This window comes from Molothrus aeneus, chromosome 24 (assembly GCF_037042795.1).
Source record: "Molothrus aeneus isolate 106 chromosome 24, BPBGC_Maene_1.0, whole genome shotgun sequence".
In the NCBI taxonomy this organism is placed as follows: Eukaryota; Metazoa; Chordata; class Aves; order Passeriformes; family Icteridae; genus Molothrus; species Molothrus aeneus.
Genome location: NC_089669.1, coordinates 272,966 through 300,030, shown reverse-complemented (window position 1 = coordinate 300,030; position 27,065 = coordinate 272,966). Strand labels below are relative to the sequence as shown.

General features: G+C 59.3%; 3 protein-coding genes across 4 annotated transcripts; 1 reads left to right on the top strand and 2 right to left on the bottom strand.

Annotated features, from left to right (window-relative positions):
- Window positions 1-270: 270 nt before the first annotated feature.
- MOV10 (Mov10 RNA helicase) lies at window positions 271-6,784 on the top strand. Its single transcript, XM_066565321.1, has 22 exons — window positions 271-404; window positions 1,110-1,203; window positions 1,293-1,426; window positions 1,508-1,746; window positions 1,827-2,067; window positions 2,253-2,375; window positions 2,464-2,617; window positions 2,706-2,860; window positions 2,981-3,157; window positions 3,247-3,394; window positions 3,480-3,641; window positions 3,736-3,839; window positions 4,072-4,169; window positions 4,261-4,380; window positions 4,469-4,571; window positions 4,773-4,896; window positions 4,976-5,167; window positions 5,311-5,385; window positions 5,497-5,622; window positions 5,802-5,890; window positions 6,041-6,162; window positions 6,261-6,784. The coding sequence occupies exons 1-21, from the start codon at window positions 271-273 to the stop codon at window positions 6,153-6,155; spliced, it is 2,907 nt and encodes a 968-aa protein (XP_066421418.1). The 3' UTR covers window positions 6,156-6,162; window positions 6,261-6,784.
- A 392-nt stretch (window positions 6,785-7,176) lies between these two features.
- On the bottom strand, window positions 7,177-15,365 carry RHOC (ras homolog family member C). Of its 2 annotated transcripts, none has more exons than XM_066565109.1 (6): window positions 15,246-15,365; window positions 13,683-13,947; window positions 8,891-9,048; window positions 8,523-8,643; window positions 8,100-8,230; window positions 7,177-7,960 (listed from the first exon to the last, which is right to left on the bottom strand). In XM_066565109.1, exons 2-6 carry the CDS (start codon window positions 13,702-13,704, stop codon window positions 7,787-7,789), a joined length of 606 nt encoding a protein of 201 aa, XP_066421206.1. In that variant the 5' UTR covers window positions 13,705-13,947; window positions 15,246-15,365; the 3' UTR covers window positions 7,177-7,786. The 2 variants fall into 2 exon arrangements, with proteins under 2 accessions (XP_066421206.1, XP_066421207.1); XM_066565110.1 differs by having other exon boundaries at window positions 13,723-13,947.
- Window positions 15,366-17,074: 1,709 nt separating this feature from the next.
- PPM1J (protein phosphatase, Mg2+/Mn2+ dependent 1J) lies at window positions 17,075-25,822 on the bottom strand. Its single transcript, XM_066565383.1, has 10 exons — window positions 25,563-25,822; window positions 24,179-24,305; window positions 23,395-23,718; window positions 22,851-22,963; window positions 21,182-21,266; window positions 19,741-19,859; window positions 19,503-19,566; window positions 19,228-19,335; window positions 18,930-19,081; window positions 17,075-18,666 (listed from the first exon to the last, which is right to left on the bottom strand). Exons 1-10 carry the CDS (start codon window positions 25,820-25,822, stop codon window positions 18,519-18,521), a joined length of 1,500 nt encoding a protein of 499 aa, XP_066421480.1. The 3' UTR covers window positions 17,075-18,518.
- Between the last annotated feature and the right edge of the window lie 1,243 nt (window positions 25,823-27,065).

Sequence of the window (27,065 nt, the reverse complement as noted above, 5' to 3'; positions counted from 1 at the left end):
TCTTTAGCTAATCATCCTGCGGACTGCCTGGTTCCGTGCCTGCCTCCGGGCCCTTCTCCCCCCGGCTGCGGCCCCGGGCTGTGCCCTGCCAGCCCCGATCCGCCCCAGCCGGGCGGGCCCGCGGCCCCACGGCCTCTTTCGCTTTCGTTTCTCCCTGCGCGACAAGCCCTGGCTCAGCCCAGCCCAGCCCAGCCCAGCCCGGTTTAACCTGGCACTCCTGGACGCGGCACCATTTCGGCACGACACGGCTCGGCTCGGCTCGGCTCGACCATGCCGCGGTTCAGCGTGGCGGAGGCCAGTCTCTGGGGGTGTCAATTCGTGCAGTTCCTGCAGGACACGGGCCGGGAGCAGGCGAGCCTGCGGGAAACGCTGCGGACCATCTACAACCAGGAGTTCCGCGGCAGGTGAGAGCCCTCGGCCAGACCCGGGCGACATCACCTGGGACAGACCCGGGCCAGCATCCCCAGTGCCTGGCCAGCGTCACTGGTCCCCAGCATCATCACTGGGGTCCCCAAGCTCACCTGTCTCACCAAAGCCCTGCTGGGATGATCCCCAGCTCCATGGGCCCCCAGCAACTGCCTGGGGATGGCCTTGGACACCCACTGCCTACCATACTCCCCCACCTCACCCTGCTGACACCAATCACACTGGTCCTTGTGCAATGTCACCGCTGTTAATCATTGGCAAAGCTGGGGCTCGGTGCACCGGTGGGACTGGGAGGAGGTACCTGGGGAATCATCGCTGCTGGCAGCACGGTGGCTGTGCCTTAGCAAAGCCACCACCTGTGCCAGCTCAGCTCCTGAGCACTGGCATGGGCAGGGGCTGCGTGGCTGTCAGGGCCGGGCAGTGATGCAGTGGGATGGCTGGAATGGCTGTGGCATAGCTGGGACAGCAACGGCACAGCTGGAGCAGCCAGCAGGGATGTAAGGTTTGCACAGGCCAGTGGGAAGCCCCAGTCCTTCTTCCTCTCCTGGAGCAGAGGGGACCTGCTGAGAACCCCCTCACTGCAGCCTCAGTGTCCTGCTTCATCTTCCCCTTGCCTCACCCCAGCTGCCTGTGCCCCTGGCAGCCAAGCCACACTCTCCCACACAAACCCTCTCCCTCCGCAGGACTGAGGCAAAGACGCCCAATTTTTCCTGCATGTTGTTTGCGCTGAGGACAACCCACCAGGTTCAGGTGCGCGGAGAGGTGGTGAAATTCAAGGTGAGTTCATGCTGGGGCAGTGCCCACCAGGACTGGCCCCTCAGGAGCCCCCTGCAGAGTCCCACGCTGATTCTGGCCGCTCCTTGCAGGTGAAGAGACACGTGGTGGTGGCGGACCAGTACTGGCGACCCAGGAGGAATGCACAGACATCCGTGTCCACGTCTGCCTCAGGACAGCAGCTCAGCTCCACTCCACAAATGCCCCAGCGCTATGCTAAGCAGTGGTATGACCAGCAGCACCCACCTTGGCATGTGCCTTGGATCTCCCACCCCGGCTGGGAAAGCCTGACCCTCCCTCCCCACAGGGCTGAGCTCATTCGTGGGAAGCACGGGGTTGAGATCACCTCAGACAATGACCAGGGCAACGGGAATATTCGCTTCCCAGTGGTGCCGGGTGAGCCCCGGACAGTCACTGTCCTGGTGCAGAACCGTGGGACAGAGGTGGTGACACTGCAGCGGTTCCAGGCACAGCAGCAGGCACGGGAGCTCTCCTTCACCGATGAGCAAGGGGCAGTGCAGGGCCAGTCCCTGCTGCTACACCCAGGTAGGGTCTGTCCCATCCCCTGCCCCATGCCCTGCCCTGCACAGAAGATGCAGGACCCAGTCTCACCCTTCACCCCGCAGGTGGGATGTACCCCATCCAGGTGCGGTGCCTCACCACCTGCAATGGGCACTTCAGCGCTGTGGTGTCCTTCGAGTTCACCAAGGAGCCAGACAAGTCCTTCAGCATCTCACGCTACGTTGCTGCCATTGCTGAGAGCCAGCTGGCCAAGGACCTGGGGCCCTCAGCACCTTTCCAGCCCTACGAGGCCAGCCTCCAGCGCCATGTCACAGTCATCACCGAGGATGGCATCCCCCCTGGCAGGTATGTGATGAGCTCACCTGCTGCCATCCTGAGCAGAGGGCCCAGCCTGTTCTCCAGCCAGGACAAGGTTCAGCTCCTTGACTGCCTGGCACCACAGGACAGTGCTTCAACCCTGCTCCATGGCTGATGACAGTGGGGTTGGGGACACCACGTAGTCCCTGAAGCACTACTGTCCCTCCACCCAGCTCCCTGAAAAACGAACTGGAGAGGGAAATCCCCCTGGGCACCTACCAGTACCCAAAGAGCCTCAAGGACACAATCCTGCTTGGACCCAACACCAGTGCCAGCTCCAGCTGGGCTGCCATGCGGTGAGTGCCAAGGGCTGCGAGCAATGCTGAGATGTTCCTTGAGTGCCAAGGTGTCCCTGGGACACAATGACATTGCTGCTGCCCTCAGCTCGCTGCTGGAAGCACCTCTGCAGGCTGACAACTACTACCAGAAATTCCAGCTGCTGCTGCACCTGGAGGAGATTCAGATGGAGGTGGACATCCGTCGCTACGACATGCAGGACGTGACCATGGTGCAGGAGAGGGCACTGCTGGTTCTCGATGTGCGTGGGGGGCTGAGGGACGGGAGGGGTGCTGGCGTAACACTGGCACTCCCAGAGTGCCTGGCATCACACTGGCCCTTTGGCACAGGTGCCTGGCGTGGCCGAGAACCGCCCATCCCTGCTGAGAGGGGACCACCTGTTTGCCCACCTGAGCAGCGAGCGGGACCACTCCCCGCTCGTCCGCTACAAGGGCTACGTGCACAGCGTGGAGCTGGACAGGGTCAGGCTGGGCTTCTCCTCCAAGTGAGTGGTGTCTGGTCCCAGCAGCCTTTCTCAGAGATGCCAAAGGCCAGGAGTGGGTTGGAAAGGGCCAGGAGGGCATGGGAGAGTGCCCCGTGCCCTGCTCACACCATTCCTTCCCAGGCTGCAGAAGAAGTTTGTGAAGAACCTGAAGTTCGATGTGACCTTCACCTTCAGCCGGCTGCCACTGCAGGTCCAGCACCGGGCTGCAGTGCTGGCCATGCGCCGGGGCTTGTCCAGCCTCCTCTTTCCCTCCGCCTCCTGCCACAAATCCCTCTTCTCAGGGCCCTTCCAGCCGCGGTGAGTCCCAGTTCTGCAGGGTGGGAGGCTCGGAGGGGTGAGGGGATGGAGGCGATGGGGCTTGGGCAGCGCAGCCTCTGCTCCCACAGGTGGTTTAACCGCAAGCTGGAGACCAACGAGGAGCAGTGCAAAGCTGTGACCCACATCGTGACGGGGGTGTCCCGGCCAGCCCCATACCTCATCTTTGGCCCCCCTGGCACTGGCAAGACGGTCACTATGGTGGAGGCCATCAAGCAGGTGGGTGGCTGGTGCCCAAATCCAGCCCTGAGCATTGCTGCCCATTCTCATCCATGGGGCTCAGTGCTGTCACCTCCTCTTCCAGGTGTGGACATGCTTCAAGGATGCCCATATCTTGGCCTGTGCCCCCTCCAACAGTGCTGCAGACCTGCTGTGCCAGTGCATCATCAAGGACATTGCCCCTCAGAACGTCTACAGGATCATCGCCAGCTCCAGGAGCTATAGGGAGGTGCCCACTGATATCAGGGTAGGTCCCTGCCCCTCCACCCTGAAATCCTGACAGCACATCTGGGCTGGCATCCCCCAGGATAATGGGACCTCACCCAATGCATGTGCTCCAGCCCTGCTGCAACTGGGATGATGAGCAGAGCAGCTACGTGTACCCAAGCAAGGAGAGACTGAGGCACTACCGGATTATCATCACCACACTGGTGACAGCAGGAAGGTCAGAGGAGCTGGGATTGTCCCCAGCATCCGTGGCAGCTGGACCCAGGGCTGTCTTGCATCCAGGCTGTGAAGGCAGACCCTCTGGCACTCAGCAGGGAGGGCTTGGAGGAGGGCCGGCAGCAGGGGAGGAAATCCCTCCTCTGTGGGAGGGTGAGGGTGAAGGATGGGAGAGGAAGGATGGCCAGGTGGGGCAGGATGCTAAGAACAGCCTCTTTGCATCTCTCCTCCAGGCTGGTGTCAGCCAATTTCCCCCCTGGGTTTTTCTCCCACGTGTTCATCGACGAGTGTGGCCACGCGGTAGAGCCGGAGAGCGTCGTTGCCATCACGGGTGAGCAGTGCCCGCCTGCTGCCTCAAGGGCCGGCTTGTCTGCATGGCCTGGGGTCCCTCCCGTTCCCCGCTGAGCTCTCCCTGTTCCCAGGACTCCTGGCTCCCATGGATGAGGAGACCAACCCCAATGGGGGGCAGCTGGTGCTGGCAGGAGACCCCAAGCAGCTGGGCCCCGTCCTGACCTCACCGCTGGCAATCCAGTATGGTCTGGGTGAGTAGGGAGAGGAGTGGGAGTGCTGTGGGCGTCCCACAGGGGCTGAGTGTCCTTGTGGGGAGCCACAGGATATCACTGGGCACAGGCACCTCGCTGCTGGAGAGGCTGATGCTACACAACCCCTTGTACCAGAAGTCGAGTGGAGGATACGACCCACAGTTCATCACCAAACTGCTCTGGAACTACAGGTGGGGACAGGGATAGTGCAGGAAGGGGTCAAGCCAGGCAGGGATTGGTGAGCATGGCACTCCAGGATCTGTCCCCCAGAGCTTCAGAGTGCCCCAGCTGGTGTGGGAGATGGGAGTGCACCTGCTGTCCCGGGTGCACGGTGCCTGAGACGGCTCTGGACCCACATGGCACCCACCCTGGCATGGTCCTGCCTCTCCTAGGTCCCACGAGGCCATTCTCAGGATCCCCAACGAGCTCTTCTATGACAACGAGCTGAAGGTGTGCAGGAGCGACGGGCTTGACATCCGGAATCTGTTTTGTACCTGGGAGGAGCTTCCCAAAAAAGTGAGAGGCACAGGAGGGACTGACCTAGGGGGTTCCCCGAGGCACAGGCAGAGCAGAGCCAAATGTTCTCCATCCCCAGGGCTTCCCCATCATCTTCCATGGGGTTTGTGGGGAAGACCAGAGAGAGGCCAAGAGTCCCTCATTCTTCAACACGGCTGAAATTGAGGTCCTGGTCCACTACCTCAAGAAGCTGCTGCAGAGCCGGGGCAGGGGAAGCTGCCCCAGTGTGTCCCCCAAGGAGATCGGCATCATCTCTCCCTACAGGAAGCAGGTGAGGGACACAGCTCTGCAGGCAGGGCAGAGGCAGAGCAGAGACCTCCCAAGGGACAGGGAGCACTGGGATGGATGGGCAGCCCCAGGGCTGGCACAACATGGCCCTGTGGAGGCTGGATTTTGCCACATGCCTCCACTCAGGTAGAGAAGATCCGGAAAGCCATCACCTCCCTGGATCCCGATCTGCAGAAGCTGCCGGACATCAGCCAGTTGAAGGTAGGTCCTGGGCATGGAGGAGAGAGGAGCACACCATGCCACAGGAGGAGGGAGCCCTGGCAGCCCCAGCCCAGGGGTGCTCCTGGCCCTCACCTGTTGTCCCTGCCCCAGGTGGGCTCTGTGGAAGAGTTCCAGGGCCAGGAGCGGCAGGTGATCCTCATCTCCACCGTGCGCAGCAGCAGCACGTACCTCCAGTTCGACCAGACCTTCAGGCTGGGCTTCCTCAAGAACCCCAAGGTACCGCCAGCCCCGAGCAGACCCCCCTCCCTTGGCATCCCCCTCTTCCCCTGTGGTTCTCACAGGCACGTAGAGCTGCTCTGGGTGCTCATGCCACCAGAGCTGCCTGCACCCAGCTGGGGCTGCAGGACGATGAGAGGTGTTGCAGCAGGTAAAGCCCTCTTGCTTGTCCTCTTCAGAGGCTTAACGTGGCCATCACCAGGGCCAAGGCTCTGTTGATCGTAGTGGGTAATCCTACTGTGCTCAGCAAGGACCACCACTGGCTCAGGTGAGCTGCTCCTGGCCCCTGCCACTGGCAGTTCCCACCAGCACCTGCCCTTTCCTGCTGCCAGCACGTGGTGCCTGGCCGTGCCCATGCCACGGAACGGCCGGGCCGGTGCCACCTCGTGCCCACGCTCCCCTCCCTCTGCACCTGCAGGTTCCTCAGGTACTGCAAGGAACAGGGTGGCTACACCGGATACCCTTACGAGGATGAGGGCACAGCTGAGGACAGACTCGCCAACGACCTCCAGGCACTGCAGCTCAGTGTTTAGCACCCAGGTGAGCAGAGCTGGCAGCATGGCCAGGGCAACAGCTGGGGCACTAGGAGGCTTCTCCTGCCCCAAATCCAGCAGGACTTAAACCAGGTTTTTGCTTAGGCTTGCCTGTCTCCATCTCAAAGTCAGGAGCCAGCTCTACCATGAGGTTTCTCTGCAGGAAATGCACCTGGGAAGGGAGGAGAAGCCCCATGAAGGTACATCCCCCTCAGCCTGTCCCAAGCCTGCAGCAGCTCCTGCTTTTTCTGTCTCAGTCCCAGGGTGCTCCATGCATCTCTGCGGAGATGGGGCTGAACTCACAGGACCAGAAGGTGTTGCCAGCCTTTGCTGCCAGCCACGAAGCCCACACCAGCACCAGACTGGGACAACTCTCCATTTTAATAATTTTTTTTACATGGCTGTGGCAAAACTATTCTCTGTGACTGGTCTCACCATTCAGTGAAAGGCTTAAGCCTGGAGGCTCTGGCCTCCAAAGAGCATCACTGGGTGCACAGGGGAGCTCACTGCTGCTGTGATGCGTGACTGGGGAAGGCAGGAACCTGGTCTGGGACAGGTTGGCTCAGCTCTCCACTGGGCAGCTGCCTGGCCTGAGAGCTGGCATGGCTGTGCAGACACTCTATTTCCCTCGAATAAATGTTTAAAGAAAAGCAGTGTACTGTTGAGTCCTAGGTGGGCCTTGCTTACACAGACAGGGCTTCAGAGCAGCATCAGGCTCAGGACAGCAGCCCTGTCCTGACCTGCTTCAGAGGAAGGATGGCTCCAGCAGTGATGGCAGTGCCCATCACCCAGGGACTGGGTGCAGCTGGGAAGCTCCTGCCTGGCCCTTCCCATGTAAACTGCTTCCTGGCTCTTTTGCAAGTACAGGGTAGTGAGCCCTGATCCTCCAGCAGCAGCTAAAGCAACAGGGGCTGGGGGCCAGGCAAGTCCCCACCCTGCAGCACACAGCCCTGAGCCCAGGCAGGAGCCTGGAGCACTGAGAGGCACAAAGGAGAGCCAGAAGAACGCCACACAAGTGAAGTTACAATTACTAAAATACCAGTTTGCATTTATTCTCCCAATTATGCAGTTGGTGTAGTGCTGCCAAGCCCATGGCCGAGGCAGACTCGGAGGCGGCAGTGCCGGCAGAGCTGGGCACAGGTCCCAGAGGAGAGCTGCTGGCAGCAGCTGAGCCCAGCTCTGCTCAGACAGGGCTGAAACTGCCCGGGCAGGTCTGTAACACTGCTGTGTGCTGCCTGCACGCCCAGGGAGAGCAGGCACAGCACACCAAGGGCCTGGCACACCGCACATGTGAGCTGTGACCAGCACCTCCTGCTTCTGTGGCACCTGCCCAGAGCTGGGGAAAGAGAGGGAATACCCCAGCAATGCCCGTGGGAAAGGCAAAAGCAGGGAGCTCAGTACAAAACGGGGCAACACGGGGAGCAACACGAGCACCAGCCCACGGAGAGCAGCAGGTGCTGAAGGCACTGGCCCCTCATGGCCCTGGAATGTCACAGGGACACCCTGTGAGCGTGGGTGGCAGTCTGGTGCAAAGGGTTCGGGGCAGGTGGTGGCACCACGAGGCGCTGCGGGGGCTGTGTGCCAGCAGTGCCCCTGGGCAGGGCAGGCAGTGCTGCTGCCAGCAGGGCTGCTCACAGCAGCGGGCAGCCTCTGCGCTTCTTGTTCTTGCGCACCTGCAGCCCAGCTCGGGTGGCCATCTCAAACACCTCCCGCACCCCCTCCTTCGTCTTGGCCGAGCACTCGAGGTAGCCAAAGGCGTTGATCCTGTTGGCCATGTCCCTCCCCTCCTCTGGCTTCACCGGCTCCTAGGAAGCAGTAAAAACAGGGTTTGGAAACATTGCCAGAACACAACAGCAACTGCCCTTGGGGCATGCAGCCCTTCCAGCCAGGATCTGGTGTGGGCAGAAGTGTCTTGCTGGCTGGGGGACCCGGGGCTGTCCCCACCTGCTTCATCTTGGCCAGCTCCCGCCGCGTGTGCTCGTCATTGCGCAGGTCCTTCTTGTTCCCCACCAAGATGATGGGCACGTTGGGGCAGAAGTGCTTCACCTCCGGCGTCCACTTCTCAGGGATGTTCTCTACAACAGGCACACGTGGAATCCTATGAGCTGAGGAGCTGCTGCCCCACAGCCTCCTCACAGAAACCAGTCCCAAGGTTTTCCCGTTGGAGCAGGGAGAGCTCGCCCCACAGAACCCCCCTCTCCCACCACCTCTGCCCAGTCTGCAAGCTGCCAGCGTTTCCCTGCAGTGCACACAAGGCTGGGGGATGAAGGGAAGGCTCTGGCATCCTCGAGGGGCAGCTTGGGGGCTTCCCAGACCCCAGGGGGTTCAGTAGCAGCACCGAGTCCTGTGGGACCCCCAGGTCCCTACCGAGGCTATCGGGGCTGTCGATGGAGAAGCACATGAGGATGACATCTGTGTCCGGGTACGAGAGGGGCCGCAGCCTGTCATAGTCCTCCTGCCCCGCCGTGTCCCACAGGGCCAGCTCAACCTACAGGGGACAAGGACATGGCTCAGTGGCTCTGCAGGCCACGAGTGACAGATTTATCTTCCTCAGGTAGAGCTGTGCTCTTCCTCAAACTGGGCCAGGCTCAGGGCGACCCAGAAATGCCGGAGCCATGGGCTCCTCTGTGCGCTGCAGGTGCATCCGAGCACACAGAGCAATCCCAGCAGCACTGGGCAGTGGCACTGCAGCAGGGGACATGGAGCAAGGGGACAGGAATGACAACGGCCCTTACCTGCTTGCCATCCACCTCTATGTCAGCAATGTAGTTCTCAAACACCGTGGGCACGTAGACCTCGGGGAACTGGTCTTTGCTGAACACGATCAGCAGACACGTCTTCCCGCAGGCACCATCTCCCACGATCACCAGCTTCTTCCTGATGGCTGCCATCGCTGTGGGGACACGAGCAGGTGAGCAGGACAGAGCAGCACAGGCACTTCATGCTCCTGGCCCCCCAAACTCCTGCGCCCAACAGCCTGGGCGATACCAGACACAAGCACCTGGGCACATCCCACTGTGAGTAGCCAGTGACCGACAGGACAGAAGGTCCCAACGCTCTGCCAGACACCCCTCCAGCTCCCACACGCTTCACTCATGGGCACCACAGGAACTGGCCTGACTGGAACCATTTACACCCAGCACTGCTGCTGTGGCTGGGAGAGCCACCCCAGCCGTGGTCAGGGCTGGTGGCTGCACACAGGGGGAACCTTGTGGGAGGTGACAAACCACTCTGCCTTCCCCAGATATCCAACCCTCCCTGGGTTTGCTGTGCTACCACCCAGGTAACCAGGATTTTAGACAATCTCAGAGTTCCACGCGCATGCTGGGTTTATTTTAAATTATAAATTCTTCAGGGCAGAAACTGTGCTTTGGATTTCCCCCCAGCATGCTCACCAGACCCTAAATAATCTGATCAGCAGCTGGAACACACCAAGCCAAGCTCCTGGAGGTCTGGGCAAGCAGGACCTGTGTGCCTGGCACCCAGCACTGGGCTGGCCCCGTCCCAGCCTGTCTGAAAAAGGAGCCTTTGCCATGGAACCAAGAGAGCCGAACTGGCACTGGCAGGGGGAGAGGCTGCCAGTCATCACTCAGCAAACAGAGCTGAAACCCCACACAAAGCAAGCAACTTTCTGCCCCACGGGAAAAGGACGCAGTTCTGCAAGGAAAACTATGCCTTTGCATCCCTCACTTTCAAAAGGGGATTACAGCTGAGCCTGGGAACCGGCCAGGACAATGCCACAAAATGCCTGGCACAGCATCTGAACGAGGCATGAGAAAATCAGCCATAGTGGGGTCACATCCCTCCCCAACCTTGTGACCAAAATCTCTTTTCCATCCCCAGATTCTCAGTCCAAAGAGCCTGTCCTACTCCTCACATGCCTTCAGCACATCACCAGCTCCCTGTCCCTGCAGAGATCCTAGGAATGACACAGGCTGACATGTCAGGGTTTAATCCCTGAAAATTCACACTGCTCTGGGGGAAATTACAGGTGAGCAAGAAACCTCTCCTGAAGGCAGGGATGTTCCATGCTTTCCCCCTCAGCCCTGTCCCTCTCCAAATCCTCTGCCCAGGCAGCAGGGTGGGAAGGAGCCATTCATGCTGGGAGCACACAGCTCCCAGGAAAGGACCCCATGGGAAGGACACACACACCCCAATGCTGAGGCACTGGGCTGCAAGCCCTGGGAGTGGATCATGCTGGATCACTCCAGGATCACCTTGGGAAGGCCAGAACATCACAAGCCTGGCCTTTAACCAGGGCTCTCATGCTGAGCCTTACCAAAGGCCAGGAATCTGTCCCTGGCCCAGTGATCCCACCCTCACCCTGTGCCAACAGAAGAGGGAGGAAAAGGGTAAAGCAGGAGTCTGGCTGCATCACAATTAGCTGCAAGTAAAGGATTAGGAAATGAGCCTGAATGGCTGACTGGCATTCCAAAGGCAGGCTGCAGACCTGCTTGTCTCATCCATGTGCCTGGCAGGTCACCCCTGTCACACAAAGCCCAGGGAAACACCCCAGTTTCACAACTCACACTGCCCAATGGTTTGGGCAAAAGAGAATTTTTACCCATCCCAGACCAGACCCTGCTGTAGCCAAGATGAGCTTTAAGGATCTTTGTAGGTTCCAAGCATTCTGGCTCACAAGCTGAGGCAGGAATGGTTCATGGCTGCTGAGTGCTCTGGAGCTGTTAATAAAAATAGAAAGCTGGCACTTGTAAGGTGAGAAGAGTGAGAATCAAGAGCTGCATCCGGGAGAGGGGACATTCCTCAGCTGGGATCCTTGGTGTCAAGCACACATCCCAGTGGAGCAGCATGTCTACAGGAAGGTGAGCACATATGTGCAACACTGAAGTCAGAGAAAAAAAGAAAAAGGAGCTCCAAAGGGTCCCTATAAGGAACCAGGGGCACTTTTAGGGAGGCAAGTGCTGAGAATGGGGGGGAACAGCTCCTGTCCCTATTCCTCATGCTCTGCTGCTCCTGCCTGCCCAGCCTGGCCAGGCAAACCCACAGTCCCACAGAATCATAAAGGCTCCAAGATGTACAAGTCCAACCCTTGTTGCAAGCCATCCTTGTCTGACCAAAGGCTCGTCCTCTCTCCAGCAGCATGTCCACAGCACAGAAAACGGAGAGCTCAGGGAGAAAAAAGCCTGTTTACTTGGACACAAAGCTTCTTTGCCCACAGCAAAACATGATATGCTGCTTTGTGACTCCCTATCTCCAAGAGGAAAGGCAGTTTGGGCCGTGCCGGTATCTAACCCCAGCACAGGCAGCTGACAGCATCTGCAGCGTGAGCAGCAGGAGATGCCCAAGGACACAAACAGCCAGATGGACACCAGGATCTGCCCGTGCCCAGCCTGCAGGCACTGGGTTGGAACCGAAGCCAGCCCGAGTGGCCCTGCTCCTGCTCCTGCCCCAGTGCTGCCCTGAGAGGGGCACAGCAGCTGCCCCAGGCTGAGCACAGTTCCCCACCCAGGGCTCCTTCCCACGGCTCCAGTCCTGACCCGGCGCGGTGCCCAGTGGTGACTCAGAGGGCAGAGGCTGTCCCCACCCAAAATCTCAGCACAATTCATTCCATTACTCAGGAGAGCCATCCAGAAATAGCCCATTACTAATCCAGAGCTGGTGTGCAGAGGCGAGCAGGGCAAGGAGGCTGAAGAGCTGTGAGCCTGAGGGGTCGGCTGGGTGCCCCAGTCCTGCCCTGGACCCAGCAGCTGGCACAGCACCAGTACCAGATGCCAGCAGCTCTCTCTTCCAGGAGAGATGAGCTTCTTTGCCAGGGGATGCTCTTGGTGCTCAGCAGGATGAGGCTAAACCCTGGGATGAGGATTCTGTTTGCACTGTTGCCAGATTATGAGCAGATAAAAAGAGTGGAAAACATGAAGACAATTCCATGAAGACAAACAGGACAATCCCAAGTACAAATGCAGAAGAGTTAAGTGGGAGCAGCCCTGAGAGGAAGGACTTGGTGGTGCTGGTGGATGAGAAGCTCAACATGACACAGCAACGCCCCCGTGTGCAGGGCTGATCCCCCAGCGTGGGCAGCAAGGGAGGGGGGAGCCAAGCACCCCAAAATACAGCCAGCACTGCCCAGCCACGCTGGCAACCCACACTGGCAGCTCCTGGGTGTGAGCAGCACCCGCAGGGCCCCGCTGGAGATGCCTCCTGCTCATCCATGGAGAAAACAAAAGGGAGCAGCAGCTGTGTGCCAGCATTTCCCACTGCCAAGCCCCACAGGGCTCCCGTGCCCATCCCTGCACCTGCTGTGCAGCCGGGCTGGGCCCCCACAGGGAGCTCTGTGGGTTTAATCTGTGCCACCACTGCCAGCACCAGCCAAATCCTGAGCAGGCGTCTCCTTCAGCTCACCAAAAAGCTGCAACACGACCCCAGATTGCTCTGTTCTACTTTCCAAGCAACTATTCTAAGGCCATCACCATAAAATCAGCCAGGCTGCGGGGCAGCCCTTGTGTTGCTGGTCTCTCACAGCTTTGTGCCTCAAAACGTGCAGTTCCTGCTGAGCAGGATATAGGGAATTCCTCTGGCAGCAGATGTGTCCATCATCCAGTGTCTGCTAAGGGGACTCGGGAATAGCAGAGAAAGATGTGAATGCTTTGAAGGACTCCAACCAGGGACAGAAATCTTTCAATGAACCTCCTTGGCCAGACTCGACTTCCTAGAGGTAACAGAGGGGTTTTGTTCTAAAGCAGAAATTCCCAAGCACTGCCGAGGGCCCCACCCTGGTCAGACCGGTCACACCAGGGATCACAGCCCTGGCCAGAGGCACAGCTCTGAATTCTGGGCAGGGCAGGGGGGAGAGAGCTGTGCTGGGAGCAGCCCCTTGGCAGGGACACCCCCACAGGATACCCCCAGTGCTGTGGGGAAGTTCCACTGCAGAAATGCTTTTAGCAGTTTGGACTCACTGGTACAATGATAAAAGAAGTAAACTTCCAAATTAAAGCCCCACAGGAATGCCCACTGTGGGGAATTTCATTTGCTGAGACACCTAAGCCATGGCCAAGGTAGTACAGGACAAGTGTCTCAGCCACTGCTGCAAGCACCAGAGGGACTCTTACTACAGAATCATGGAATCATTAAGGTTGAAAGGCAGAAAAAATTCCCAAAAAGGGCTGGAAGGAAACAGTCATGCTAAGGGGAAGTGCAATGGGCAGGGCAGAGCGTGGGCTCCTGGATATAGACCTGCTGTAGATATAGACCTGCTATATCCAAACAAGTGATTGTCAAAATAGAGCTCAGCCCAGTGCTCAAGTTTAGACCTCACCCATTTTTTTGGACATATTCTTTGGGCACAGCCAAGCAGGCCGGGCTTAACACACACTCCAGTGGCAAAGGGCAACTGTCCAGACCCAGACCCAGAGCAGAGTGACCAGGCTGGCTCATTTTCATTGCTAAATCCCACAAAAAACATCCACAAGCAAAACAGAGAAAGGAACTTGGAACAGCAGAATTTGAAAGCCTAAACAAAGCTCAAACCACAAGTGTTTGAGCACTGAGGGAGAAGCTGCCTGCCCTTACCTCCTTTTCCAAAGGACATCATGCCATGTTCTTATTTTACCTCCTGCAGTAGTGACAGCCTTCCCAGCCTCACGGTAGCCAAGTGTCTTGCTGAAAGCTCCAAATGACACGCCACAATCTCAGCAGATGCCTGTGCTTGGGCAACGCCTGCCTGCCCCAGCGCCGATCAACATTTGCTAATACAGCTCCTTCTTTTCATGTCAATGCACCTCTCCCGTGCAAACGGCAAGGTGGGAGCTGAGCCTGGGTAAACACTCCTGAGAACCTGTTGGAAGACAGTGACTTGGCTTATTTTCCACTTACACGTTTCCCCAGAGAAGCTGTAGCTGTCAGGAATCTGGATGCAAGGGAAAATCCACAAAATCTCATGCAGTCTCTACCTGAGCTGAGGAGGAGGAGGAGGAGCTGGACATAAACTGAAACTGCTTGGACACCAAAAGCACTTAGCAAAATAGAAACAAAATGCAACTGGTCCCCATGACACACAGCCAGCCAATCCTGCAGCTCCAGTCTCCAGTTTCCCCTGGAACCCTTTCCCAGGGATGTCAGCCTGGGGGGCTCAGCCCGGCCCCTGCTGCCAGCCCCCAGGTGGATGCAGCCCCAGGATCACACAGGGATCTCACTCCTGTTCTCCTGGGGGCTGCTGAGAGGCTGGGCTGGGTTTAGGTCCCAGTCCCCCATGCAGATGCAGCCCAGGGATGTCACTCCCGTTCTCTGGGGCTGCTGAGAGGCTGGGCTGGGTTTAGGGAGGCTGGCGGCCACTGAGAGACTTGGCTGCCAGACTGCTAGCACTGGAAAAGGCCACGCAGTCATGCTTTTGGAATGCTCCCCTGCTCCTAAGACATTACACAATTATTTCCCCTCCCCACAAACCCCCCTAATATAAATGTTTAAGAATGAGCTCAGCAGTAAGGAAAGGGAACTTTTTTCCCTCTTTCTGAAGAAAACACAGAGTGGCCAGTCCATGGGCAAGGCTGTACATGGGGACACTGCTGGAGCGGGGGTTGTGGGGAGGGATGTGGGATGGGGCAGCAGCCCCCAGGCTCTCACCCCAGGTCAGACCCTGCCTGGGAGACAACTGCAAGTAGGGACCCACAGCCCAAGGCCACCTCAGGGAATGACAACCTGCCCTGACTGAGGCACAGCTGACCCATCCCCACACCCAGGGACCCCCACCCCACCCTAGGCACACCCACCGCACCCTGTCCCGCTGCACCCCACCCAGCAGCCCTGCCGGGCCACCCACCCCTGCACCGACCCCACCTCCGAGCCCACGCCTTACCAGAATCGGCAACCCCAGCTCCCACTGGCAACCCCAGATCTCAATCCCTCCAAACCCCACGAGTACACCCTGATCCCAGCTCCCCCAAGCCCCACCGGTAACCACAAAGCCCTGTTTTCTCCAGACTCCGCCAGTAACTCAGACCCCATCACAACCTGTAATGCAGACCTCAGCTCCGCCAGACCCCCGCTCCGGCCCCGCTCCTTACCAGCACCCCCCACCCCACCAGTGTCCCCCTCCCCAGCCGCCCCCTCCCCGCTCGGCTGCCCCAGACCCCGCACCTCTCTCCGCCGCTCTCCCGTCCCGCTCCGGCTCCGGCTCCGTCCCCGCGCGGCTCCGGGCACCGCCCCGGCCGGGGCCGCCCGCCGAGGGCGGAGCGGGGCCGTGCCGAGCCGAGCGGGGCCGTGCCGTGATGGGCTGTGCCGTGATGGGCTGTGCCGAGCCGAGCGGGGCCGTGCCGTGATGGGCTGTGCCGAGCCGAGCGGGGCCGTGCCGTGATGGGCTGTGCCGTGATGGGCTGTGCCGAGCCGAGCGGGGCCGTGCCGTGATGGGCTGTGCCGTGATGGGCTGTGCCGAGCCGAGCGGGGCCGTGCCGTGATGGGCTGTGCCGTGATGGGCTGTGCCGAGCCGAGCGGGGCCGTGCCGTGATGGGCTCTGCCGTGTTGGGCTCTGCCGAGCGGGGCCGTGCCGTGATGGGCTGTGCCGTGATGGGCTGTGCCGTGATGGGCTGTGCTGAGCCGAGCGGGGCCGTGCCGTGATGGGCTGTGCTGTGATGGGCTCTGCCGAGCCGAGCGGGGCCGTGCCGAGCCGAGCGGGGCCGTGCCGTGATGGGCTGTGCCGTGATGGGCTCTGCCGAGCCGAGCGGGGCCGTGCCGTGATGGGCTGTGCCGTGATGGGCTCTGCCGAGCGGGGCCGTGCCGAGCCGAGCCGAGCCCTTTCCAGCGCTGCCCCTGCCCGGCTCCGGGACCCGGAGCCCCCCGGTGTTTCCCCCGGCACCCGCGGGCGTTCCCCCCGCCCCGAGGGCGTTTTACCGCTTCAGGTTCCCGAGGCCAAGTGGGGAGAGGGCGACCCCAGCTGCCGGAGGGGCTGAGCTGCTGCCCTCAACCCCCCGTGCCAGGTAAGGCCGGCAGCAAAGCCCGCTGCCCACTGACACAGGCGGCCGAGGGACGCGCCTTGTCCCCAGGGTCCCCTCCCAGGGCACTGGCAGAGCGGGGCTGTGCCCGGCTGTGCCCGCATGAGGGTGACCCCGGTGCCCCTGGTGTGTCCCGGCTCCCCGTGCCCACCGTGGGACCCCAGGCGGCTGCTCCCGCCGGCGTCCAGCTGCAGGGCACAGCTCCCGTCCCTCCGCCGGGGAAAGGCAGCCCCAGGAGCCTGGCCCAGACCCAGGCTCATAAACCGCTGCTATTTTAAGGGCTTGCAGACTATTTTTCTTTATTTATCAAGCCCCAGGCCAGGAGCTGGTTCCAAAGGAAATGTTTCTTTAGTAAAAAAGGGAACCACAGAGGAAGCTTTAAATGCAGCAGCCACTGCCTCCTTGTCTTATCCAACAGCCGGGCAGTGACCTGGAAAAGCAGAGCCAGTTCTCAGCCACCAGCATGAAAAGGAATGTGCCAGGAACAGGGCTGGGCAAGCAAGTGTGAAGAGAGCATCAGGAGTACCAGGGGTACCAGGTGGCCCTCGGAGGGACGTGGGGATGTTTCCAGCGGGCAGCCCGCCCTCGAGGCAGAAGCAGCTGCTGCTTGAACTGCCGGGGAGGGACAGGCACATTCCTCAGCCTGCCCCGCTGCCTCCCCCGCAGCCAGGAAAACCATTGGCCTTTTCCCATTCCGTGTGTGGTGCTCCTGTTCCCACAGGACTGGCCATTCTGCTGCCTCCCAGCCAGACCCAGGGTCCAGGTCCCCCTGAGCACCGTACTGACACTGGCAGCACACCAGTGCCTCCCACTGCCTGCTGGACGGGCGCTGCATGGGCTCTGAGCAGCGCCAGGGGCAGATGGACAGCAGCACACATGGCTCTGCCTGTTTGCCTGCCTACATACATTAATCAGAGCTAATTGGCTTTTCGGTAAGCCGTCTTTGCAGGAGCTCTGCAAAGAAAGACTTTGAAGTAGGACTGCGAGTGGCAAAATCTTTATTTAAACACACAGTGCTACAGAAGGACAGGCTCCCGGCCCCAGCACCACTCCCTGCAGCAGGGGTGCCAACAGGTTCAAATCTCGTGTGTAGCTTTCACTTTCCATTGTGTGCACCCAGTTTATTTACATCTCGCTGGTTACAGGACACAAACAACATTCACTAGAGGTGACACTTGACAAGAGCTGGCTGCACCCAGTGACAGGATGGTGCCATGGAGCCTTTCCCAAGCAAGGGACCATGGCCCAGCTCTCCCCATCCCCACACTGCCAGGATGGGACAATCCCTCACAGTTCAGGACTCTGCAGAGGTCTGGGAAATGGATGCTCCAGGTTAGAGATGTGTGTGATGCAAAAATCCAGTGCAGAGATCAAGTGCTCAGCTCCCCTCTGCACCAGTTCTGAGACCATGAAGGAAAACATGGGAGCTGTCTTTCCCTGCCCTGGTCACACCAAGCTGCTTTTACTGTGGGTTCCCAGCCCTGGGCTAAGCAGATCCAGTGCAGTTAAGCTGTTAAGCTCACCTGAATAGGGCTGCTCTGTGTGAGGCTGCTAACCCAGAACCACTCCAAAATATAGACATACATTCATAGGCTCCCCACACCAAGAAAGGATTCAGACATTTTCCAGCTCAGCTCTCCAGTTAATAAATAATTGGCTCCAGAAGCACTGCAGTGAGCCAAGGCATGAGAGGACAGGGGTAGAACCTGTGGCACAGCCAGTGCTGGTGCAATTGCTTATCCCTGCTCAGGGCTCTGGGTGCACAGCAGGGCTTGGTCACTGCTCCACTCTCCCAGCCTGGAGACTGAGGCAAAGTCCATGACAAAATGAAGGTGTGAGGGGCTGAAAATTGGAAGCACAAGGCTGGGATGGCCACTGTGGGGCCACAACTGGACTTGTGCCAGGCTTAGCACTGCCCAGCTGCCTGTGGGGCTTTACTCCCAGCCACATCCCATCTGAGCCCCAGCTCCCTCCTGCAACAGCAGCTTCAGTGTCACTGGCCAGAGCGTCCCAGGGCAGGAGACAGGGGGTGACTGCAGCAGGTATGAGTGCCCCAGCAGCCCCATGGCTGTCACACAGGGCTGCAGCCAGCACAGCCATGGCAAGAGGCAAAGGACATGCTGAGGAGCCAAGGAGCCTTCAGGTTTTTCACAGCATTGAGAAAGTAGCAGCATGAAGACATCCCTCAACCCCAGTGTTCACACTCTATCCAAGGCCTCTCCATCTCCACCTGGGACTGGGATGCAAGCACGTGGAGGGGAAAGCTCTGGACAGGAGCACAGACTGAAGCTCCAGGTTTCTTGCTCTTCTTGCAGCTGGCTCAAAAACAAGTGCTTAGAGGAGATGTGGCCCTGAGGCAGCCTCAGTGTCCCACTGCACGGTGTCTCCATCCCCTGGTGAGCTGCCCCAGGCTCATTCAGTATCACGTGTAGTTGCCGGGGCCACCCAGGGGGATCACAAAAACAGAGATGTCATCACCAGAGCCCAGCTTGTCATTGGCCAGGCGCCAGCCACGCTCCTTCAGCACCCCCCGTGAGCGCACCACCAGCTCCTGGGCCACCATGGTGTACCTGGAGGCACAGCAGAGCACGGCTCAGCAGTGACCCCAGAGCCCTGATGCAGCATCCTGGCAAGGAGGGAGCAGCTGGAGCAGCTAGAGCTGCAGGAAGGGGTCCCATGGAGAGATGCAGGCTCAGATATGCACATCCAGGGGAGCAATGCACTCTGTGGAGCCCGGAGGGATGTGTGGCCACAGCACTGCTCCGAGGAGCCAGGCCAAGGGGAGGTGGTGGAGTGCACGGCATGCCCGGCCCCCTGCCCACCTGCAGCTCACCTGCACGGGTCGTTGGGCTCATAGCTGGTCAGCACCTCCATCACCACACCAGCCACCTCCTTGTCGTTCGTGACATCCCAGAGCCCATCGGTGCCCAGCACCAGGACATCGTCAGGGCAGTGCTCGTACTGCGTCAGGTCATAAACTCTGACCTGGCAGGCAACAGGGCAAGACACAAGGGTGAGAGGCAGAGGGGCAGAGGAGGCTCCTGCTGCCCTGATCATGGATCTGGGCCTGCTGAGTGGCTCTGGCCATTGCAGGGGCCCCTGGGTGGGAAGCTGCTGGCAGCCAGGCTTACCTCTGGGAAGCAGGACAGGAAAGGCTTGATGTGGATGTTGGAGTTGAACACCTTGAGGTCATGGTCTCCCAGGCCTCTCGTGACCCCGATCGTGGCCATCATCCGAGCCTGGAGAAGAGTGGAATCAAAAGAGAACTTTAGGCAGCTTTATTTCCAGTTACATTCCCAGCGGAGAATTGGGGGTGACAGCACTACCAAAAATGGGCTGAAATCCCCCAAAACAGTGAGAGCGGGCATGAAACAAGCCCTGCCAAACTTCTGCCACAGTACTTTACCTTTTTGCCTTCCCCAAAGATAAGTGGAAACTTCAGGTCATCCTCTTCTATCTTTTTGTAAGCCCTGGTTAAAATAAGCCAGAGACAAGGTGTCAGCAGGTGAAGCTTCCAGCACCTCCTCTGACCACCTGGGACCTGGGTGCCCAGTGTAACAGAGCCCCCTGCCCATGGGAGGGGATGCCAGAGACAAGCAGCCACCAGAGCAGGACCCCAGTGCCACTGGTGGGTTGGGGGTTACCAGCCATTCATGTTCTGGTCCCTGTAGAGCATCTTCTTCCCCAGCTCCTTGGGCTGGATCCTGCGGGGGAACTCCAGGTGGGTGAACTCCTTCCCCAGCAGCTCGGGCCTTAGCAGTGCCTGCAGGAAGGAGTGTTGGCTCAGCCACAGGTTGGGAGAGCAGAGCTGTGGATCCAGCCCTGCCCAGAGCAGGATCCACCATCCGCTGGGACTTTGGCTACAACATCCCGTGGTGGGATAACCTCGGCTGCTCTGGAGCCACTTGAATGGGTGCTGGTAAAGCAGCTTCAAACCATCCACCTGTGCTAAGCCAGAGGGGAAACTGGAGCTGAGGACAGCCATGCCAGCACTCAGCAAGAAGGTGAAGCTTTTGCATAGAGAGTTTTGGGAAAGAAAGGTCTCCAAAGGGGATCAAACAATCAAACCCCAGCAAATTCCAGGAGAAGCTGGAATTTGCTCAGAAGGAGTCATAGCTGCAAACCTCCCAGGATCCCGGGGTCCGTGCAGGGCATGGCACTCACCCCAGGAAAAGAGTGATGGGTCTTTTCTGAAACAGAGTCCCAGCTATGACCGTGACAAGGGACAAGCAGCAGCACAGAGCCCTACCCAGGGCAGCCCCAAGCCCTCATGGAGCACAGTGCGGAGGGGACCAGGAACAGGGAGTGCTGGAAAATGCTGAAGGGGAAGAAAAGCAGGAAGAGAAGAGGAGATCCCTTGGGAAGATGGGATGGCAGGGGATGGGGGCAGAGGCATGGAGACCCCCAGCCCACTCTGGGGGAGCCCTGACCACAGCCTCGGCATCACGCGGCAGAGCAGCCTGTGCCTGTCCCGAGGCTGTGCCCTGCCCCTCGCAGCCAGCTGGGGAGGATTCTGATCACAGCAGTTCCCTCCTCTCGGTCATTCAAAAACAGATTCCAGAAAAAAGGCCTCAGTGTTTTTCCAAGTACATTGCAAGCCAGGAAATTTCATCCAGCAAGACCTTCTCCAACACAAACTCCTCCTCCCCTGTGCTGCCCTCAGAGAGGTCTTTAAAACCTTAAAGAGTCTCCCTGGGTGGCACCAGGGGGTTCATCCAGGAGAGGGACAGGGAGCTTTCAGGGCCAAAGACAGAAACCCTTTGGCACACATCAGCTGTGACTATCCAGGGAGCAGCCAGGGAAGAAAGTAGGACTGAGCAGGAGCACTGCAGCTCCTCTGACACAGCAAACCAGGGCTCTGCCAGCCACAAGATGCCCCCATGCCAGCTCCCTGCATCCCAGGGCCTCTTCCCATCCCAGGAGGCAGTCTGGGATGGACAAGTGCCAGCAGCAGGTCCCAGCCATGGGGCTGCCCTCGGGTGCAGACCCCCACCATGGCAGCAGTCCAGCAGGCAGCACAGGGGACTGGGAAGAGGCCAGGAGGTGTTTCAGCAGGAATGAGGTTAGAAGAAAGGTCTTTCTTACTAAAAACTGCAGCCTCTGCCTCTCTGTCTCTGGAGTAAACTCCCTGGACATTGGAATGATTTCCCCATTACGGATGATAATGGCCCTGCAATGAAACATGGAAGGATGAGATTAGAGAGAAGGAGACTTGGTGGAGGAGCTGAGTCTGGCTCTCCAGGGCTGATTCCCAGGAGTGGTGCAACCCCTTCCCCTCTGCTGCCCCCCCTTTCCCAGCCTGAGGTGGGGGCTGCTTCCTGGATTCACTGCTGCCCCTGGGCAGGGCATGGCATCTCTCCCTCCTGGGCAGGAGAGGGGCAGGGAGGAAGGGGAAATGGGAGAGAAACACGGGGCAGAGGGGAATGAACAGACCAAATAAAAGGACAGAATACGGTCAGAAAAGGAGCAGCACAAAGGCTCCCTTCAGAGGGGAGCTGCACACAGCAGGGGCAGAAATTGCCTGCAGCAGGAGACAGGTACACGTGCTCATCCCACACCAGCACTGCCATTTGCTGCTGGGTCTGCTCTTACAGTTTAATGTCTCAAGAAAACATAAAGGTCTGATTATGAGATGTTTCTGGATGTCATGGTAGGCCCAAGGATCTCCAACACTGGTGGCTGCGAGTCTCCTGCAATGATGTAGGGCCAGGCTGGGCTCAGCTCTGGCAGTGTCTGATGCCTGGGAAGGCAGCTCAGGCTGTTCCCCAGAGGCACAGTCACAACCTCAGGACCCTGTGCATGCTGACATCCTGCATGGCTGGTGCCTGGCTGCTGCTGCCATGGAGGGGGACCTGCACCCAGAACGAGGGATCTCCTCCTTCTCTGTCCCAGAGCTGGAAGCACATCCAGCCTCAGAAAATTGACCAGAGCCTGTATTTGCTGGTCTGACATTGCTGAGGACAAGATAACCTGCAGTAAATACCCAGAGCAACTGTAGCTGCCCCGTTCTTGGAAACGTTCAAGGCCAGGTCAGACAGGGCTTGGGACAACCTGGTCTAGTGGAAGGTGTCTGAAATGGCAGGGGGTGGAACAAGATAAGCTTTAAGGTCCTTTCCTACCCAAACCGTTCTTTGATCCAGGGCAGTTCAAACCAGCTTCACCTGCAGTGCCACCTTTAGTGTCAGGTGGACCTTCTGCCATTGCTTGGGGCTGTGGGCACACTCAGGTGCAGTCAGAGTAGCCCAGCCTGGAAATACACATGGCAATTAAAATTGAAGTGCTTGGGCTACAAGTTACCACTGCACACAGATTTGTGTCCTTCTCCTGAAACAGGTCACTGGTATGAAGAGTACTCTAAAATGACTTCTTGCACATTTTGGAAAGATTCACTGAGTGCAATTTTCACTCTCCAACCTGCAGCCCAGGCCAGTGCCAGCAGCAGGGGCCAGGATCTCCAGAGCCATCTGGGTAGCAGAGAAGATGTTGTTAGGAAAGAAGGGAGCACATCCCAGATTTTGGGAGGCAATTCTACAGCCTTATCTGTGTACCTGGCAAACACAGAGATCACAGCAGAGCACATTGTCCCCAGGGCATGGAGCAGGCAGAGGATGACTGCCCAGTTCTGCCACCTCCACCCTCCCCTAGACAGGGGTGGAGCTGGGTGTTCCTCACCAGCATCGCTCCGGCACCACCCCACTCTCCTGGGGTGTCCCCAGTCCCTGAGCAGAGCTGAGGGCTGCCCTGTGGGCTGTACCTGCTGTCACCAGCGTTGGCCACGTAGAACTTGCCCATGAGGTAGACGGCAGCCAGGGCACAGCAGCCCCCTGGCAGGTGCTGGGACGCCCGCTCCCGCCTGATCTGCTCGTCCTGGGGAGACAGAGAGGGTAGGGGGCAGCCCCAGAGAGCACCTGATACCACAGCTCCAGCTGGGAAGCAGTGACCAGCCAGGGCACCTTTCCCCACACTGCCATGGAGTGGCTGTAGGGCTTGTGGGGCTTGTGGGGCAGCCAGGGATGTGGCTTCACTGGGGCAGGGAAGAGCAAGACTGGAGGCGAGCAGCTGGGCCTCCTGGGACAAAGTGTAGGGGAGCCTTCTGCACCACACAGGCCCGGAGCCCAAAGCCTCTGCATTCTGAAAGCTCAAAATGCAGAGCACCACAGAGACCACCATGCTTGGAGCCCTCCCTGCAGTCCCCAGAGCTGCCTTTTACCAGTGGGGTCAAGCTGATGCAGACACAGACAGCAAAGAGGGGCTCTCAGGGGATGCTCTAGATGATCCCACAGGCAGAGGACCCTCACCATGTGCTTGAAGGCATTCTCAATGGCACCAATCACCAGGCTCTCATGGGACACTGCTTTCTCCAGGTGAAACCGTGGCACAGCATCGTTCGGGACCTCCCCACGATCCTCTTCATTGGACATCTGGTTTGGGTCTGCAGAACCCGTCTGTGTGTCGTGTGGGAGGCAGATGGGAGGTGGGGAGGGGTCCTGCAGGATCTCCACGAGCTCCCGGAGCTGCTCACAGATGTGCAGGTGGAGCCTCTCGGATGCCATGACAGCAGCACCGCTGCCTGCATGGCCATCAAACAACGCCCAGTAGTGGAAATAAAAACCTTTCCTGCCCTGCAGGGAGAAGAGGGAAAGCTAAATGAGCCTGCAAGGAAGCAGATGGCACGGGGAATTCAGAGCAGCTGGCTACCAGCTGAGGACAGTGACATGAGTCTCCAGGTCTCAGTGCAGGCAGGAGCAGTGTGGGCAGCTGACCAAGGGTGCCTGGACACAGCTGAGCCCTGGCTGGAGCCCAGCCCTGCGTCAGACACCTCGCGCCCTTGGAGGCACCACAGTGCCAGCACAGCAGCCACCTCTGCTGCCCACCAGGGCACGTGGGGCACGGCTCTGCCTGGGCCAGCCCTGGTGTAGTCACATGGGGATGGACGATGGTGGGAGCAGGCAGAGAGAAGGGCCATGAACCAAGGGAATCCCCAGATCCCCAGTGTGCACACATTGCCAAGTGTCCCATCTCACGCCCTGCTGCTGGGCATCGTCCCTGTCATGTCCCTGCTTGTGAACCACCAGCTCTCACCCCATCCAGCTCCCCGCTGCCTTCCCTGGACGACAGGCAGCCCCTCGGGCTGGGCCTCTGCTCCACAAACACCACCTCACAGCATGCCTGGTCCTCATTGTGCTGGCTCTTCCCTGCATTTATCACCCTGCCAGGAGGAAAAAAGGTGTAAAGACCCTTTCTTTCACATCATGTTCCAGAAAATGCCATCCCCCAGCACCTCTTCCCCCCACCCCCACCCCTCCACTCATGCCCCCATGCCCCCAGAGATGCCAGGGATGCCCTGCACAGGTGCTCCTGTCCTGTCCCAGGTGTCTCAGACCAGTTGTGTGGGTTGACCTGGGGCCAGGAGCAGCACTGAGTCCCACCCACAGCTGGGTCCAGGGGGGAGCAGCTGTCCACACACCTACCAGGGAAGGTGACCAGAAATAAACTGGGTTTGCTGAAAGTCCCTAGCACTGCCCCAGGCAGAATAATTGCCCCAAAGCCTGTACCAGCCTCAGATATACACCCCTGGGACACATAGAGAGAATCAGAGCCTCACCCATGTCCCATCACCTCTTGAGGGGAGCAGGGGGCTCAGGGAAGGAGGGGAGAAGGTGATGGTGATGAAACCGACAGAACTTTTGCAAAAAGATTCACAGTGACTTTTCCCAGCCGGTGCTGACACAGCAGATTTCAGGTCTAGATTGCAGAACCTGCTCACAGGAAGAAGCTGTAAACACAGCAGGGTGATTTTTCTTCGGGCAGACTTCCCAAGTGGTTTGCAGAAAGAACTCTTGGGACACCGAAAAAAGGGACTTTTTCACTCTGGGTGCTCCTACCCCACTATCTCCGAGGGAAAATCAATATCCCATAAAGCTCTCTAGGATATTGGGAAGATCAGCTTGAGGAAAGGATTGTGGGAGTGGGCTGACAGCAATAAGCAGCGAAAGCCTTCAAAGTCTGACCTTCCCCCCCCGGTTAGGACTGAAACTCGCAGCTAGTGAAAGAAGAAGACAGTCAGGTCCTTGAAGGGGAAGTCTCAAGTAGTCTCACTCCCAAGAAATCCCCAGCTCCCTGCTCCCCATGAGTCCTGCCAGAGGCGCCGCAGCTTCCTCGCCCTCGGTACCCATCGGTGACAGCGGGTATCGTGCAGAAAGCGAAGAAAACAAAACGGGCAGAAGAACCTAAACCCCTCGGGGATCGGTAAGAGCACAGCCCCGGGCTGACGCTCTCCCATCACGGGCACCCACAGCGCCCGCTCCTCGCTGCTGCTGCTGCTGCTGCTGCTGCTGCTGCTGCTGGAAGAGGGACAGCCGCAGCTCACCGCCCGCCGCGACCCACTTTCGTGCCCGAGCTTCCGTGCCGAGCGGTGCCACCCCGCCCTCCCCAGGCTGCACACGCCGCTCCCGGCCCCGCTCACTCTGCGTATCCCGTGCTCCAGGGCAGCCGGCGGCGCCCGTCGCGGGGGCTCTGCACCGCCCGCCCGGTGTGGTCGTCGGCGCGGCGCAGCTCCTCGGGAGTCAGCTGCAGGAAGGCCGGCCGGCAGAACGCGGCTGGCGGCGGCGATTCCCGGGCGGCCCCGGCCCCGCCGCCCCGGGGTTCTGCGGGGGGCTGCGCGCCCGGCCCCGCGCCCAGCCCCGCCGCCAGCTGCGCCACGGCAGCGCGCACCCGCAGCAGCATCCCGAGCCGGGCCGAGCGGAGCCAAACCGAGCCGAGCCGAGCCGAGCCGAGCCGAGCCGAGCCCGCCGCCCCGCCCCGCCTCCCCCCGCCGCGGTACGGGGGGGGAAGCAGGCGCGGCAGCTCAGCCGCAGCGGGTACGCGCATCTCCCGCAGCCGGCGGGGAACGAGCCCTCCCGGGTCATGAACTCCCCGCCGTTATCCCGCAGCCCGGTGGAGGTGGAGGTGGAGCTCTCCCGGAGACAGACCCGGCACCCAGCCGGGAGCCCCGGGGACACGAGCCATCCCGGCGCAGGAAATGCCCTGGGAAAGTCTTTTCCCGGCTGGAGGTGGGGCTGCGCGGGGACAGGCTGGCCCTGTCCACGCGTTTTGCCCACAGGTGAGTTTCCTGACTGGATCGTCCCAAGATTCCAGCAGAGCCACCTACTCCGGGACAGCGTCCCCGTCCAGCGCCAGGCGCTCTGTCACCCCTGTCGCGCTCATCAGCCCACGCGGGGCCATCCCGGGCTATTAATAACCCGCAGCCTGCGGAGCAGCGGGGACGCACCGTGAGAGGGCTGAAAGCTGAACCTCTCCCTCCCTTTCACCCAGGATGCTGCGCTCCAGCGTGAGCAGGATGCGGATTTAGCTGATGCAGAACAACACATCCTCCCTGGCTGGGAGGGGAAGAGTCGCCAGCTTAAACACCATCGCTTGCACAGCCTGACCTTAGCACCACCCTGCCTCCTGTGACAGCAAAAAAAAAAAAAAAAAAAAAAAAAAAAAAAGAAAAAAAAGAATACTTGCCTACTGTAAAGGAAAATTGAGGCTGTTTCTTAAAATTCCTGTGCCCCAGTGCCTCAGTTTCACAGAGGAACCTCTGGTTCCTGTCAACACGGGGCTTTTGCATTGTAAGTTACAAACAGAAGCAGCACTGAGAAGCCCTCCAGGCTTTAGCCATCTTCAGCCAGAAATCTTCAAACTGTACCAGATTATTAGGATCACAGTACAGAAGTGGCTCAGTGGTACCTGTATTGCCACCTTCTCATCCCAAGATTTAAGGTCTTCAGTACACTTTAAAGCTCTTTCAGTACCCTTCAGGACCTGGTCTAGTGAGCAGCATCCCTGCCCACGGTGGGGTTTGGAACCAGGTTATCTTTAAGGTCCCTTCTGGGGGGGGGTTAAGGACCCTTCTGGATCTTTAAGGTCCCTTCCAAACCAACCCTTCCAGCCCGAGGCCAACACCCCTCCAGTTCCTCTCCAGCAT

Excerpts from the sequence above, each read along its gene's own strand:
- MOV10 (XM_066565321.1), top strand. The coding sequence starts at position 271 with ATGCCGCGGTTCAGCGTGGCGGAGGCCAGTCTCTGGGGGTGTCAATTC. Across the intron at positions 2,068-2,252 it reads GATGGCATCCCCCCTGGCAG|CTCCCTGAAAAACGAACTGG; the intron begins GTATGTGATGAG and ends CCCTCCACCCAG. Across the intron at positions 4,381-4,468 it reads GGCAATCCAGTATGGTCTGG|GCACCTCGCTGCTGGAGAGG; the intron begins GTGAGTAGGGAG and ends CACTGGGCACAG.
- RHOC (XM_066565109.1), bottom strand. The coding sequence starts at position 13,704 with ATGATGTCCTTTGGAAAAGGAG. Across the intron at positions 8,644-8,890 it reads TAGAGGTGGATGGCAAGCAG|GTTGAGCTGGCCCTGTGGGA; the intron begins GTAAGGGCCGTT and ends TGTCCCCTGTAG. Across the intron at positions 8,231-8,522 it reads CGACAGCCCCGATAGCCTCG|AGAACATCCCTGAGAAGTGG; the intron begins GTAGGGACCTGG and ends TGCCTGTTGTAG.
- PPM1J (XM_066565383.1), bottom strand. The coding sequence starts at position 25,822 with ATGCTGCTGCGGGTGCGCGCTGCCGTGGCGCAGCTGGCGGCGGGGCTG. Across the intron at positions 19,567-19,740 it reads GACCAGAACATGAATGGCTG|GGCTTACAAAAAGATAGAAG; the intron begins GTAACCCCCAAC and ends TATTTTAACCAG. Across the intron at positions 18,667-18,929 it reads GAGCCCAACGACCCGTGCAG|GTACACCATGGTGGCCCAGG; the intron begins GTGAGCTGCAGG and ends CTGTGCCTCCAG.